The sequence below is a fragment of the Astyanax mexicanus genome, chromosome 3 (assembly GCF_023375975.1).
Source record: "Astyanax mexicanus isolate ESR-SI-001 chromosome 3, AstMex3_surface, whole genome shotgun sequence".
Lineage (NCBI taxonomy): Eukaryota > Metazoa > Chordata > Actinopteri > Characiformes > Acestrorhamphidae > Astyanax > Astyanax mexicanus.
In genome coordinates this window covers 23,323,806-23,338,492 of record NC_064410.1, presented here as the reverse complement: position 1 = coordinate 23,338,492, position 14,687 = coordinate 23,323,806, and the positions used below count along the sequence as shown (strand labels likewise).

Here is a 14,687-nt window from a genome sequence, read left to right as displayed (position 1 = left end):
GGAGTGAGTTTTAGTAACAAGAATGAGTGCGAGTAACAGGAGCGAGTTCTAGTAACAAGAATGAGTGTGAGTAACAGAAATGAGTTTTAGTAACAAGAATGAGTGCGAGTAACAGGAGTGAGTTCTAGTAACAAGAATGAGTGCGAGTAACAAGAATGAGTGCGAGTAACAGGAGTGAGTTTTAGTAACAAGAATGAGTGCGAGTAAAAGGAGTGAGTTCTAGTAACAAGAATGAGTGCGAGTAACAGGAGTGAGTTCTAGTAACAAGAATGAGTGCGAGTAACAAGAATGAGTGTGAGTAACAGGAGTGAGTTTTAGTAACAAGAATGAGTGCGAGTAAAAGGAGTGAGTTCTAGTAACAAGAATGAGTGCGAGTAACAGGAGTGAGTTCTAGTAACAAGAATGGGTGCGAGTAACAGGAGTGAGTTTTAGTAACAAGAATGAGTGCGAGTAACAGGATTGAGTTCTGGGAACAAGAATGAGTGCGAGTAACAAGAATGAGTGCGAGTAACAGGAGTGAGTTCTAGTAACAAGAATGAGTGCGAGTAACAGAAGTGAGTTTTAGTAACAAGAATGTGTGCGAGTAACAGGATTGAGTTCTAGTAACAAGAATGAGTGCGAGTAACAACAATGAGTGCGAGTAACAGGAGTGAGTTCTAGTAACAAGAATGAGTGCGAGTAACAGGAGTGAGTTCTAGTAACAAGAATGAGTGCGAGTAACAGGAGTGAGTTCTAGTAACAAGAATGAGTGTGAGTAACAGGAGTGAGTTCCAGTAACAAGAATGAGTGCGAGTAACAGGAGGGTGTTCTAGTAACAAGAATAAGTGTGAGTAACAGGAGTGAGTTTTAGTAACAAGAATGAGTGCGAGTAACAGGATTGAGTTCTGGGAACAATAATGAGTGCGAGTAACAAGAATGAGTGTGAATAACAGGAGTGAGTTCTAAGAGCAAGAATGAGTGTGAGTAACAGGAGTGAGTTCTAGGAACAAGAATGAGTGTGAGTAACAGGAGTGAGTTTTAGTAACAAGAATGAGTGCAAATAACAGGTTTGAGTTCTGGGAACAAGAACGAGTGCGAGTAACAGGAGTGAGTTCTAGTAACAAGAATGAGTGTGAGTAACAGGAGTGAGTTTTAGTAACAAGAATGAGTGCGAGTAACAGGATTGAGTTCTAGGAACAAGAATAAGTGCAAGTAACAGGAGTGAGTTCTAGTAACAAGAATGAGTGCGAGTAACAGGAGTGAGTTCTAGTAACAAGAATGGGTGCGAGTAACAGGAGTGAGTTTTAGTAACAAGAATAAGTGCGAGTAACAGGAGCGAGTTCTAGTAACAAGAATGAGTGTGAGTAACAGAAGTGAGTTTTAGTAACAAGAATGAGTGCGAGTAACAGGAGTGAGTTCTAGTAACAAGAATGAGTGCGAGTAACAAGAATGAGTGCGAGTAACAGGAGTGAGTTTTAGTAACAAGAATGAGTGCGAGTAAAAGGAGTGAGTTCTAGTAACAAGAATGAGTGCGAGTAACAGGAGTGAGTTCTAGTAACAAGAATGAGTGCGAGTAACAAGAATGAGTGTGAGTAACAGGAGTGAGTTTTAGTAACAAGAATGAGTGCGAGTAAAAGGAGTGAGTTCTAGTAACAAGAATGAGTGCGAGTAACAGGAGTGAGTTCTAGTAACAAGAATGAGTGCGAGTAACAAGAATGAGTGTGAGTAACAGGAGTGAGTTTTAGTAACAAGAATGAGTGCGAGTAAAAGGAGTGAGTTCTAGTAACAAGAATGAGTGCGAGTAACAAGAATGAGTGCGAGTAACAGGAGTGAGTTCTAGTAACAAGAATGAGTGCGAGTAACAAGAATGAGTGTGAGTAACAGGAGTGAGTTTTAGTAACAAGAATGAGTGCGAGTAAAAGGAGTGAGTTCTAGTAACAAGAATGAGTGCGAGTAACAGGAGTGAGTTCTAGTAACAAGAATGAGTGCGAGTAACAAGAATGAGTGTGAGTAACAGGAGTGAGTTTTAGTAACAAGAATGAGTGCGAGTAACAGGAGTGAGTTCTAGTAACAAGAATGAGTGCGAGTAACAAGAATGAGTGCGAGTAACAGGAGTGAGTTCTAGTAACAAGAATGAGTGCGAGTAACAAGAATGAGTGTGAGTAACAGGAGTGAGTTTTAGTAACAAGAATGAGTGCGAGTAAAAGGAGTGAGTTCTAGTAACAAGAATGAGTGCGAGTAACAGGAGTGAGTTCTAGTAACAAGAATGAGTGCGAGTAACAAGAATGAGTGTGAGTAACAGGAGTGAGTTTTAGTAACAAGAATGAGTGCGAGTAAAAGGAGTGAGTTCTAGTAACAAGAATGAGTGCGAGTAACAGGAGTGAGTTCTAGTAACAAGAATGAGTGCGAGTAACAAGAATGAGTGTGAGTAACAAGAATGAGTGTGAGTAACAGGAGTGAGTTTTAGTAACAAGAATGAGTGTGAGTAACAAGAATGAGTGTGAGTAACAGGAGTGAGTTTTAGTAACAAGAATGAGTGCGAGTAACAGGAGTGAGTTCTAGTAACAAGAATGAGTGTGAGTAACAAGAATGAGTGTGAGTAACAGGAGTGAGTTTTAGTAACAAGAATGAGTGTGAGTAACAGGAGTGAGTTCTAGTAACAAGAATGAGTGCGAGTAACAAGAATGAGTGTGAGTAACAGGAGTGAGTTCTAGTAACAAGAATGAGTGCGAGTAACAGGAGTGAGTTCGAGAAACAAGAATGAGTGCGAGTAACAGGAGTGAGTTTTAGTAACAAGAATGAGTGTGAGTAACAGGAGTGAGTTTTAGTAACAAGAATGAGTGTGAGTAACAGGAGTGAGTTCTAGTAACAAGAATGAGTGCGAGTAACAAGAATGAGTGTGAGTAACAGGAGTGAGTTCTAGTAACAAGAATGGGTGCGAGTAACAGGAGTGAATTTTAGTAACAAGAATGAGTGCGAGTAACAGGAGCGAGTTCTAGTAACAAGAATGAGTGTGAGTAACAGAAGTGAGTTTTAGTAACAAGAATGAGTGCGAGTAACAGGAGTGAGTTCTAGTAACAAGAATGAGTGCGAGTAACAAGAATGAGTGCGAGTAACAGGAGTGAGTTTTAGTAACAAGAATGAGTGCGAGTAAAAGGAGTGAGTTCTAGTAACAAGAATGAGTGCGAGTAACAGGAGTGAGTTCTAGTAACAAGAATGAGTGCGAGTAACAAGAATGAGTGTGAGTAACAGGAGTGAGTTTTAGTAACAAGAATGAGTGCGAGTAAAAGGAGTGAGTTCTAGTAACAAGAATGAGTGCGAGTAACAGGAGTGAGTTCTAGTAACAAGAATGAGTGCGAGTAACAAGAATGAGTGTGAGTAACAGGAGTGAGTTTTAGTAACAAGAATGAGTGCGAGTAAAAGGAGTGAGTTCTAGTAACAAGAATGAGTGCGAGTAACAAGAATGAGTGCGAGTAACAGGAGTGAGTTCTAGTAACAAGAATGAGTGCGAGTAACAAGAATGAGTGTGAGTAACAGGAGTGAGTTTTAGTAACAAGAATGAGTGCGAGTAAAAGGAGTGAGTTCTAGTAACAAGAATGAGTGCGAGTAACAAGAATGAGTGTGAGTAACAGGAGTGAGTTTTAGTAACAAGAATGAGTGCGAGTAAAAGGAGTGAGTTCTTGTAACAAGAATGAGTGCGAGTAACAGGAGTGAGTTCTAGTAACAAGAATGAGTGCGAGTAACAAGAATGAGTGTGAGTAACAGGAGTGAGTTTTAGTAACAAGAATGAGTGCGAGTAACAGGAGTGAGTTCTAGTAACAAGAATGAGTGCGAGTAACAAGAATGAGTGTGAGTAACAGGAGTGAGTTTTAGTAACAAGAATGAGTGTGAGTAACAGGAGTGAGTTCTAGTAACAAGAATGAGTGCGAGTAACAAGAATGAGTGTGAGTAACAGGAGTGAGTTTTAGTAACAAGAATGAGTGTGAGTAACAGGAGTGAGTTCTAGTAACAAGAATGAGTGCGAGTAACAAGAATGAGTGTGAGTAACAGGAGTTAGTTCGAGAAACAAAAATGAGTGCGAGTAACAGGACTGCAATATACTGTGCATTTGTTTTGACAATGGCTGTAAAAATGCTTCTCATTGTTTTAAGTGTTTTGGAAAATCCACCCTCAATCCACCTTTATTTAATCCTCATTTGTAACTGAAACTGATAGTACTGGCTTGACACTAAAGTAGAAAGGAAACTGAATCTGTATATAGTTTAATAAATCTATATTCTCTGCTGGTTAAATGAGATTAGTTGTTAGTATTATGATCCAGGTAAAATGCTATTTTTCATATTTCGCCAGATGCTCATCTTCCTACAAATAATGTCACACAATTTCAGTCAGCAGGGGCGAATATTGCCACTTAAAAAAGATGATTTCCTATTCTAACAGCGTGTGTATTAGATCATTACCTTATTTGAGAAATGCTGGGAGCCTAGAATTGAATTCTAGCTGCCCTGCATCTGTGTTTGAACTAATAATACTGGTATGTGAGGGAAATTGGTCCAAGATTACCTCTTGTTCTGTGTGCTGAGCAAAAGTTTACCTTAATCACTGGGTAAAAACGGAGCTTACCTGAGAAATCCTCTGTCGGTATGCCTGACGCTTATTGCCCTGGGAAGAGATCAATGTGAAGACCTATAGCTCTATGTCTGCTGCATTTGTAGTCATCTCCATGCTGCACGGATGCTCTATTGACTGAGTTTTTCATTGACTGTATTATTCAGTATTATCACTGCTATTTCTGCTTTTTTTTACGCATTTTATTTCTTGCTTATTCTATGCCAGCGTACTCCAATAGTCCCTCTGTGAATAGAGCTAATGAAATAAAAATGAATTCAGTCTCAGAAGCTACTTGCTTAGCTTTGACTATGAGCACTTTTCAGAATGCTGATGGAAGGAGGAAGAAAATTACAGACCTTATGAAGAAATGTGCTTTTCCATATCAGTCAATTTCCCTCTGCTTTGTTACCTAGGAGGCACTTCAGATCACAGACACTTCCTCCGAAATAGCTGAAAGCAAGGTGAAAGCTGATTCCTAACTTCAGATGTCTGAGAGGAGAGGAAGAGCCATTTGGCGGAACAACAAAATAAGACTTCAAAGATAAGACAAAAAAAAAACGTAACATCTAGTATGTTATTTATCATCGGATCATTACCATGAGCAGTCATGTTTAGAGTGTATTTTACTAATGGATAGATTTGGGCACTGCGTGGTCCAGCAGTCTAAATCGCTGCCACTGTTTTGGGAAGATCACTTGTTCGAATCCTGGTCATTTAGCTTGCCATCAGCTGCTGAAGCCCTGATAGAGCACAATTGGTTGTCCTTGCTCTTTCTGGGTGGGTAGATGGTGCTCCTTCCCCTATCACTCCAAGGGTGATGTCAATCAATCAGCACATCCTTGATGAGGGATATACATCTAAAGAACTGAGACAGGACCTGTCAGAGGGAGGTTTTATATCCCATACAATAAGGACCTTACAACAGGACAACAATCCCAAGCATACCTCCAATTCTACCATGGCTTGGTTGCAGAAGAAGGGCTGGAAGATTCTGGAGTATAGAAAATTTCTGGTGGGACTTGAAGGAGGCAGTTGCAACAGGCAGTGAGTAACTGGACTGAATGCCGGTAACAGGGGTGAGTTCCAGTAACAGAAGTAAGTTCCAGTAACAGGAAGAGTGCCGGTAACAGGAGTGAGTTCCAGTAACAGGACTGAGTGCCATTAACAGGAGGCCTATTGTTTGCATTCTTCAGCTGTTTTTCTGCTAATAAAGTCTGATTTCTTCATATTTTCTTCACTTTTTATGTACAAAGTAAACCCAATACTATCCAAAGCCTTAATTTAAAGCCTTGGTGTTTAATATTATATGTACTCCTAACAGTACAGTAAATCACAAACCTATATTACAGCCCAGTCATTAAAAAAAAATAAATAAATAAAATTATAATACCGTGATATCATCAAAATCTTGGGGAAAAAAACGTGGTATGCAATTTTGGCTATGACGCCCAGCACAAGCTGGTTTTATAGCAAAAATCTGATTATTATCTGACTAATATAAACACAGACTATGGAACAGTCTACCACCTAATCTTCGCCTAGTCACTTCAATTCTGTTTTTTAAATCAGGACTAAAATTTTAGTTGTACAAATTTGCATTTGAATAGCAAGAGATTGCAGTAAAATTAGATGTTTTTAATGCATGTTTCCTTTTTTTGCCTTTTTTAATCTCATGTATAGTTTAATTTGTTCGTATCTTTCATGTACAGCAGCTTGGTCAATGCAAGTTGTTTAAAGAGCGCTTAATAAATAAATCCTACTTGCTAACTTACTTACTATTAATGTGCCACAGCTCTAGCAAGCTAATTAAGGTCTATATGCCCAGTAAAACTGAGTTTAAAGCTCAAATCTCTTGGGGAGCCCAAACTTTGCGCGGTGCTCCTTTACTTTTTTCACTCTAAAACTGTACAAAGACAATACTCTAACAAGACTTTGTTCCATTAAAACAATGCTCGCGGAGTTTGCACTTAGCTGAAACCACCTACTATCTGCGACTTAGTTTTAGCTGTCACTTTCAATCAACCGTTCTCAGCCTCTGCGGAACAGTGTTTTCATCTGTGGAGTTCACCCAGTTCTGCCATTTGCATTACAGAGCAGGCAAACCCTCCGCGCGACTGCATCTGCGGTTCTTTCTCCGCGATTACGTCAGATTCTCCTCCAATGGAAGGCAAACATCATCTCGGCAAGAAGTATACCGAAACCTGCCTGGCCTCTGGCCCCAGCGGAGTCCCAACACTTTCTAGCACGCACTCAATGAACAGCCTTTAGGCTATTTCAGCTTATAACGCTTTCAAGTCATAACATTAGCACCATCTGCATAATACTGAGTGTGTCTCCCTTGTGTTGCCATGACAGATCTGACTATTCAAGACACGGCAGCCAATCCTGTAAGTCCTGTAAATTGTGATGTTCGGCCTTCTTGGAAATCAGTTCTGAATCCGAATCAGTTTTTCTGATTTTGCTATTTATAGAGAGATATATATGTTTGAGTAAAATTGTTGTTTTATTCTATAAACTACAGACAAGATTTCTTCCAAATTCCACATAAAAATATTGTCATTTAGAGCATTTATTTGTAGAAAATGAGAAATGGCTGAAATAACAAAAAAAAAAAAGCAAATGCTTTATTTGAGCTCTCAGACCTCAAATAATGCAAAGAAAACAAGTTCATATTCATAAAGTTTTCAGACATTTATATTTGGTGGAATAACCCTGGTTTTTAATCACAGTTTTTTTTATGCATCTTGGCATGTTCTCCTCCACCAGTCTTACACACTGCTTTTGGATAACTTTAACTGCCACCCCTGGTGCAAAAATTCAAGCAGTTCAGTTTGGTTTGATGGCTTGTGATCATCCATCTTCCTCTTGATTATATTCCAGAGATTTTCAATTTTGTAAAATCAAAGAGATTCATAATTTCATAATAAAAGTGGGCTCTTATTTTTTTTCCAGAGCTGTATATTCTGCCCTTGACAGATACCACTATACATAACGTTAATCAATGCTTTTTGCTTCACCTGTTAATGGAGGTAATGTTCTGGTATGTTATGATAGATATATATAAATTAACCTGACTTTATACAGTACCAGTCAAAAGTTTGGACACACCTTAAATTCATTTTTTTTTTTTAGTTATTTTAACATTTTCCAGCCTGCACATCTTGCTAAATAGTCACCTGGACCTTCCTTGATTTTTTTCCCTCTTAATGTGTTTGAGAGCATCAGTTGTAAAGTTGTAAAGAGGTAGAGTTGGTATACAGTGAATAGCTATATTTGAGTAATGTTCCAATCCATATTATGACAAGAACTACTCAACTAAATAAAGAAAAAAAATACTTAAAGAAAGAAGGTCAGTCAATCCAACAAAAAAAAATCAAGAACTTTGAAAGCATCCTCAAGTGCAGTCGCAAAGACCGTCAAAACAATATGATGAAACTGGCTCTCATCAGAAAGACCAAGAGTTACCTCTGTTGCACAGGACACGTTCATCAGCCTGTTAACCGTAAGTTAATGGCACCCCAGATAGGAGCCACCTAAATGCTTCACAAAGTATTTTGGTTTGTTTATGATTCCTTTTGTGTTTCTACATAGTCTGGATCACTTCAGTATTAATTTACAATGTAGGAATAAAAAATATTGAATAAGAAAAAAGATGCAGAGCTTTCAGACCTTAAATAATGCAAAAAAACAAGTTCATATTCATAAAGTTTTAAGAGTCCAGAAATCAATATTTGGTGGAACAACCCTGGTTTTTAATCATAGTTTTCGTGCATCTTGGCATGTTCTCCTCCACCAGTCTTACACACTGCTTTTGGATAACTTTATGCCTGCACCCCTGGTGCAACAAATCAAGCAGTTCAGCTCATGGTGGAGTTTAAAAAGATGCTTGTGCTTATACTTTGGTTGTTTCTGTAAATTCAGAGAAGTTGATTTCTCACCCATCCTAACGGCAGCGAGAGAAGGAGCCTGGCTAATAGAGGACGGTGCCATGGTCAGCAGCAGGAGGAGGAGGAGGAGGTGAATCGACAGCAGCAGCGCTGGCAGAGCCGGCATCTTCCACTGCTCCTCATGGAGAATGGTCGTCTGGCTGCCTGCACCGCCACCTGCAGGACAGGAGGAGAAATGGCACAGCAATTATAAATGTGTGATTGAAGGCTCAGATATATTTTCGCTTACTCCACTGCAAACGCTAGAGGCATTTATAGATGACACTTGGTTTTTTGCAGTATTCGTAAAGACGACAGGTGATATTTCAAAGAAATATCCCTGGAAAAGCAGTTTAATTGTGTTTTTTAATTAAGGCCTGTTGTAAAAAGAAAATGAAAGATGGGTTACCCCCACCCCTCATCCGGGGTACAACTCCCCTGCGTGTTCGTTTTGATGGAGAGAGTCACAGACAGGTGGAGTGAAGTTGAAAGCAAATCAAGTATTTATTACTGAATTCAGGAGAACCAATACATACAAGACAGTTAACAGCCGTCCCAGTAGAAGTTGTGACCCCCCTCTGATCTGACTCCATGTTTATACCCCAAATGACATGAAACCTCCTGATGAGGCGTTGCTAAAATCATCTCATGTTAATATGCATAATTTCACGTGTTAGTAATCCGTTTCACGTGTCTGACCGGACCACTAGTGTTTGGCCTTGACTGTGTTCTTCCAGAATTGAACATTGCGGCCTTATCTGTGTGTGTGCGCGTCACCGCCCGCTTTGAAGCAGCTGCAGGTTTCAGGGAGGCACCCACACACAGAGAAGGCCGCTCTGTCCAAGAGCCTCCTCTGTAGCAATTTAATTCATACAGAGTGTACCAGTCGAGTTCACACAGAGTGTACCAGCCGATGATTGATGGCCGTTAGTTAGGATCATGCAGCGACCGAGATGCCTTAAGCGTGAGCTAAACAAGTCACACAATAGATTCCATATGTTATATGCTAATATGTCAATAACACGTGGTTAGTAGGCCATACAATAGATCCTATGTGTTAGTAAATGCCTTATGTATCGTGTGGGTTAGTTTGTCATATAATAGAGTCTGTGTTAGTTACATGCCTGATCAAACAATGTTTAACTATATGTGTAAAGAATATATATTGTGATTATTGGTTAATCTTCTATATAGACGCATATAAAATACAATGTAATCTTTTATATAAAGGCATATAAAATACGCCTAAAAAAATGTTTCACACAATGATTATGTAATTATAGATGCTACAGTTAAGTAATCATAATTGAAAGATATTTGTCAATACACCCAAGGTATAATAAATGGTTACTCTTCAGGCCCAATCCCATTTTACCATTTCACCCCTTAGTCCTACTACTTATCCTTAACCCTCTGTTTTGCGTGTCCCGATTTTTCAGTCTGGAAGGGGGAGGGGGCTTATATGGGAAAAAAAAATATACAGAATTTTTTTTTCAGAGGAATATGAGAAAACAGAGGAATATGAGAATCACTGTCAAGATGGCCCCACACGCCACCAAAAAACCTCACAAATCAAAGAGACAATAGCAACTATTATATCGTAGTTTAATGTAAAGTTTCAATGTTTTATGGCCATTTTCTTCATAACAAGCATAAAAATGAGCAAGTAGTGCATTCCAATAGCTAGCATGCAAGCTAACTTCCCTGTTCCACCTTAAAATGTGCAACAGACAAGAAAGGCTGCATCATTTAAGGTGGAACAAAAAAAAAAAAAAGTTAGCATCCAAGCTAACACACTTCAATCCTTACTGCTGAAGTTTGCTGTTAGTTAGCATTAAGCTGCTAGCTGCATTCCGGTGTTTTGAGTTTAATTACTAAAGACTGGAGTAAACTATCATCAAGACAAGTATTCACAGGAATTAGGAATTAACTGTGTGCTACAGATGTGGCAGAAGATAAAATATTAGATAAGACAAAACTGAGCTTTTCTTTTATACACCTAGTAAACACACGTGCACTATTTCCTTTGTCATTTATCTATACTTTATTACCATTTCAGACCATTTTCTTTCACCATCAGTCGATTCTTTAGCTGCCTTTGCCACCAAATGGTGTCTTGAGAATCAGCTTCATATCTGGGTAAAGTGCATGTGCAAATGGACCCAAGAGACATTTAAAACAGATTTAAAGCCATTTCAGTCTTTTCACATGTCTTTTTCACTCTTAATCCCTCCCTCTGAGTCCCATTTTACAACCAAAAACCCCTCCCAGTCGTGTGACGGCCCCTTACCACGAATACGAGGACTGCTGCCACAAACAGCACCAAAGCTGCTCCTCCTTCAGTCCAGGTCTTTATTAGTCTTTACCCCCCTGAGGTAAATTCAGTTTATTCAGTCTATTATATGCATCAAGCTACTCAGCTTTAAGCATGAGCAACATGTTCGCATATCACATTCGAATGCACACGGACCACGATGACCAGAGGCAGCAATCATCTCTGGAATGAAACGTGGAGGGGGGGGGGGGGGGGGGAAGATAATTGGTTGCTGTATATGAGCTGATTTGCATATTATGCGCAATACACAGCAATCGGCACACGAGAAAGCGGAGATGAATTTGATTACTGTGTGTTTACAGTTCAGAGCTTAGTCACATAAAGCAAGGACAAGGACTAAATAGGGTCACGTACGCGTCATTAAATCTGACGACCAAGGCTGCGGATGATGCATACGCAGGTTTAATGTCTTGTCAAAAGAGCTGGCCTGAAAATGAAAAGACACCTATTTTGTTCCATATAAAAAAACAAACCACACAACTGCACAGACTTAAATAAGATTATATGGTCACAACTGTACCTGCCTGGAATGGGATATATTATAGTGGTGCTTAAAAGTTTGTGAAACCTTTAGAATTGTCTATATTTCTAAATAAATGTGACCTAAAACATCATCAGATTTTCTAAAAAGCAAATAAAAAAAATCTAGTTAAACGAAGGAGATAAAAATATTATATTTGGTCATTTATTGTTTGAGGAAAATGAGTGGCAAAAGTAGGTGATCCTCTAGGATTAGCAGTTTGAAATTTGAAGGTGAAATTAGATTCAGGTGTTCTATCAAAGTCTACTCTTCACAAATCATTATGCGCTTCTGTTTACACGGCCTCCTGCTACCCCATACTAAGGGCCTCAAAATCTGCCACTAACACTTCCCTGTACAAATCAACCAACACCCTCTATCTTCCCAAAAAAAAAATCTCGTCCTGAACTTGGATTTCCTTGATTTTTGATCTTTTTAAAAAAGTAAAATTACAGCTTACCAACGCTTGTGAGAACTGAGACCTGCTTTCCGACCTTTAGTTCTAACAGTTCTTCAAGGACTACTGGACATACAGACACTCTGGCAGAAGCTGGAAAGAGACCGAATATGTCTGTGAAAGCCAGAAAACGAGAAAGAGAAACTAATCCGCATGAAACATTTTTTACACTCTACAACTGTAGAGGGAGCCCACGAGCACAACATCTCATTCCTACCAAGTGGAGCTTTAAGAGCTCTGATTATCAAACCACAGTATAATATAATGAGCTCCCATAAAAATGATATTTGAAAAGTGTTTTTTAGCATTTATTTGGTATAACTGTAGATATAACTGTAGTCTTGTTTGTCCCCCCTCCGCTCCTCCTCCTTCCCATTCTCATATCTCTTGTTCATTTCACTTTCCCTCTCTCTCTCGGTCTCTTTTGTGTGTGGAAATACACTGAACATGCTAAGGATTACACACGTTACTCAGGGGGCGCTATACCGTGAGTATACTGTAACTTGGATAACTTGCATGTGTTTAAATTAAATATTATTAGTAATCGCATAGTAAAAATAATGAGAGCTGAAAAGTCCTTGCTGATTTCAGCAGTTGTTTTCAGTCCTTTACTAAGTCAAACAAAACAAAATCTTGCCCTGATTATTAGACTGCAGTAGAATATTATGAGCTCCGATAAAAAGATATTTGGTGGAAATATTTGGCATTTATTTGGTAGAGGCATCTACCCCCCTCTGCTCTTCCTTCTTCCTTTTCTCATATCTCTTTTTCATCTCTCTCTCTCTCTCTCTCTTGTGTGTGAAAATACACTGAACATGCTAAGGATCACACACATATGTTCATGCTAAATTACCACCTACTGTACCTCAGGGGGGCGCTATACCGTAAGTATACTGTAGCTTGGAAAACTTGCATCTGTTTAAATTAAATATTATTAGTACTAGCTTACTAAAAAATAATGGGAGCTAATGTTGGGGAATATTGTCTTAAGCTAAAAACGCTAACTATCAGTTTGACCAGAGCCTCAAAGCTTGTCTATGTCCTATAATCTTAAGTCATTGCAAATTTCAGTTGTTTTTTTTACAACTGGGTACTTAACAAACTAAAAAAAAAAACACAGAAATAATGCACTTTTGTTTACACAGCCTCCCTCTACTCCCTCAAAATCTGCTACAAACACTTGTACACATCCCTGTCCACCGACACCCCCTACCTTTCCCCCCCAAAAATTTTTTTTTAAATCTCGCCCTGATTATTAGACTGCAGTATAATAGTATGTGCTCCGATAAAAAGATATTTGGTGGAAATATTTGGCATTTATTTGGTAGAGACATAACTGTAGTCTTGTTTGTCCCCCCTCTGCTCCTCCTTCCCTTTCTCATCTCTCTCTCTCTCTCTTTCTTTCTCATGTGTGGAAATTCATTGAACTTTCTGAGGATCACACAGACTATATTACCTATCTCAGGGGGATGCCATCTTGTAAGTATACTGTAACTTGGAAAACTTGCGCCTGTTTTAATTAAATGAAATGTAACCTGTATTTGTCTCTCTGCACAGTTTTAATGCTTTAAATGGTGACAGACTAACTGTCACATCATCTTCCACCTTCCAGATAGTTCAGTAGATTATTAGTAGTTAATAATATGATTTCAGATGATTACAGTCAACACACGGACATCAAAACCCAAATGTTTTTCTCACTGTTTTTGCCTGTAGAGCATCAAGCACAAAGTGGCCAGTGCAGAAAGGGAAAGACCGACTATTATCTCACGGATTAGGTCCATTGTTATGGGATCTCTTTGTTGCTTGAGCCTGAGCACTTTCAAAGAGAAGCAGCAGTTCTGTGTTGTGATATTTCATAGCGCCGTCTCATAAAAAACGAGACTTCGCACTGTGACTTCACAAGGTCACCACAGCGTTGGCTACAACTAGCAGATCGCGCAGTTCAGATAGCAGGGGTTTCAATGCCAGAGCTTGATGATTTTTTGCTACAGTGCCCTCAGATAACAACACCCTTGTGAGAGCAAATCATTTCAAGCCTTTTTCCTAGCGTTAATTTACAGCTGCAACTGTAAAATGTATCCCTCCACAAAAGCAGCCAATGCTGTTATTAGTTTTATATAAAATATTGCATCCTCCCTTTCAGTTTTAAACAATGCAATTGCAGTGATTGGATTTTCTGTGCACAAAATCTTTGTTTCTCTGCTTGTTTTCAGAGGGGACTGATGCTAAAGCTACATTCAGGTAAAATGGCCAAAACTGGATTAATCGAATACTATTTGTGCTGGATAATCTTTCTTTTTGTCTTGACCCATAGCCAACATTCCTGTGAACAGTTCATGCTTCTAAACTGATGCAACCAATCGGTCACCAGTGCTATTAGATTAGAAAACACATGGTTTAATGTTAATACAGATACCAAAAGGGATTGGTGTACAATGTACAACTAGTAAACAACAGGGCAGCAATAAATAGCAACATACCAAAACGTAGTAAGCCAGAAGCAGAAGTCAGTACACGGTGGACCAATCAGAATAAAAGGAAAGCAAGGAAAGCAAAAGAGTAATCAAAAGAGGAAAGAAAGGTCAGCAACAGAATATCCACAACAAAAACAAGAGGGCTAGGCAAGAGAGAAGTAGGTCAGTAACAAGAAATAAGGAGGGCAAGGAAAACACGTCGTAACAGAGCTAATAAACTAGATAATACTCGGCAGGGAACAAAGGAAACAGAGGACTGTTTATACTAGTACAAACAGGTGTGGGAAATGAGCAATCAGAAGGTGGGCGAGGCTGAACTCTGCAGAGTCATGTTCAGCTGGGTCACTGTAGTTTAGCGGCTGAGAATGCTGAGAAATAGAGT

At 39.1% G+C, this 14,687-nt stretch overlaps 1 protein-coding gene across 2 annotated transcripts in view; it reads right to left on the bottom strand.

Annotated features, from left to right (window-relative positions):
• The window catches only part of LOC103033741 (glutamate receptor ionotropic, kainate 5), a 239,690-nt gene that overhangs the window by 102,157 nt on the left and 122,846 nt on the right, over positions 1 to 14,687 (bottom strand). For both annotated transcript variants that reach the window (XM_049476212.1, XM_049476214.1), the window contains exon 3: positions 8,529 to 8,693. In XM_049476212.1, coding sequence (XP_049332169.1) covers positions 8,529 to 8,643 — 115 coding nt within the window. In that variant the 5' untranslated portion in view covers positions 8,644 to 8,693. The remainder of the gene's footprint in view (positions 1 to 8,528; positions 8,694 to 14,687) is intronic.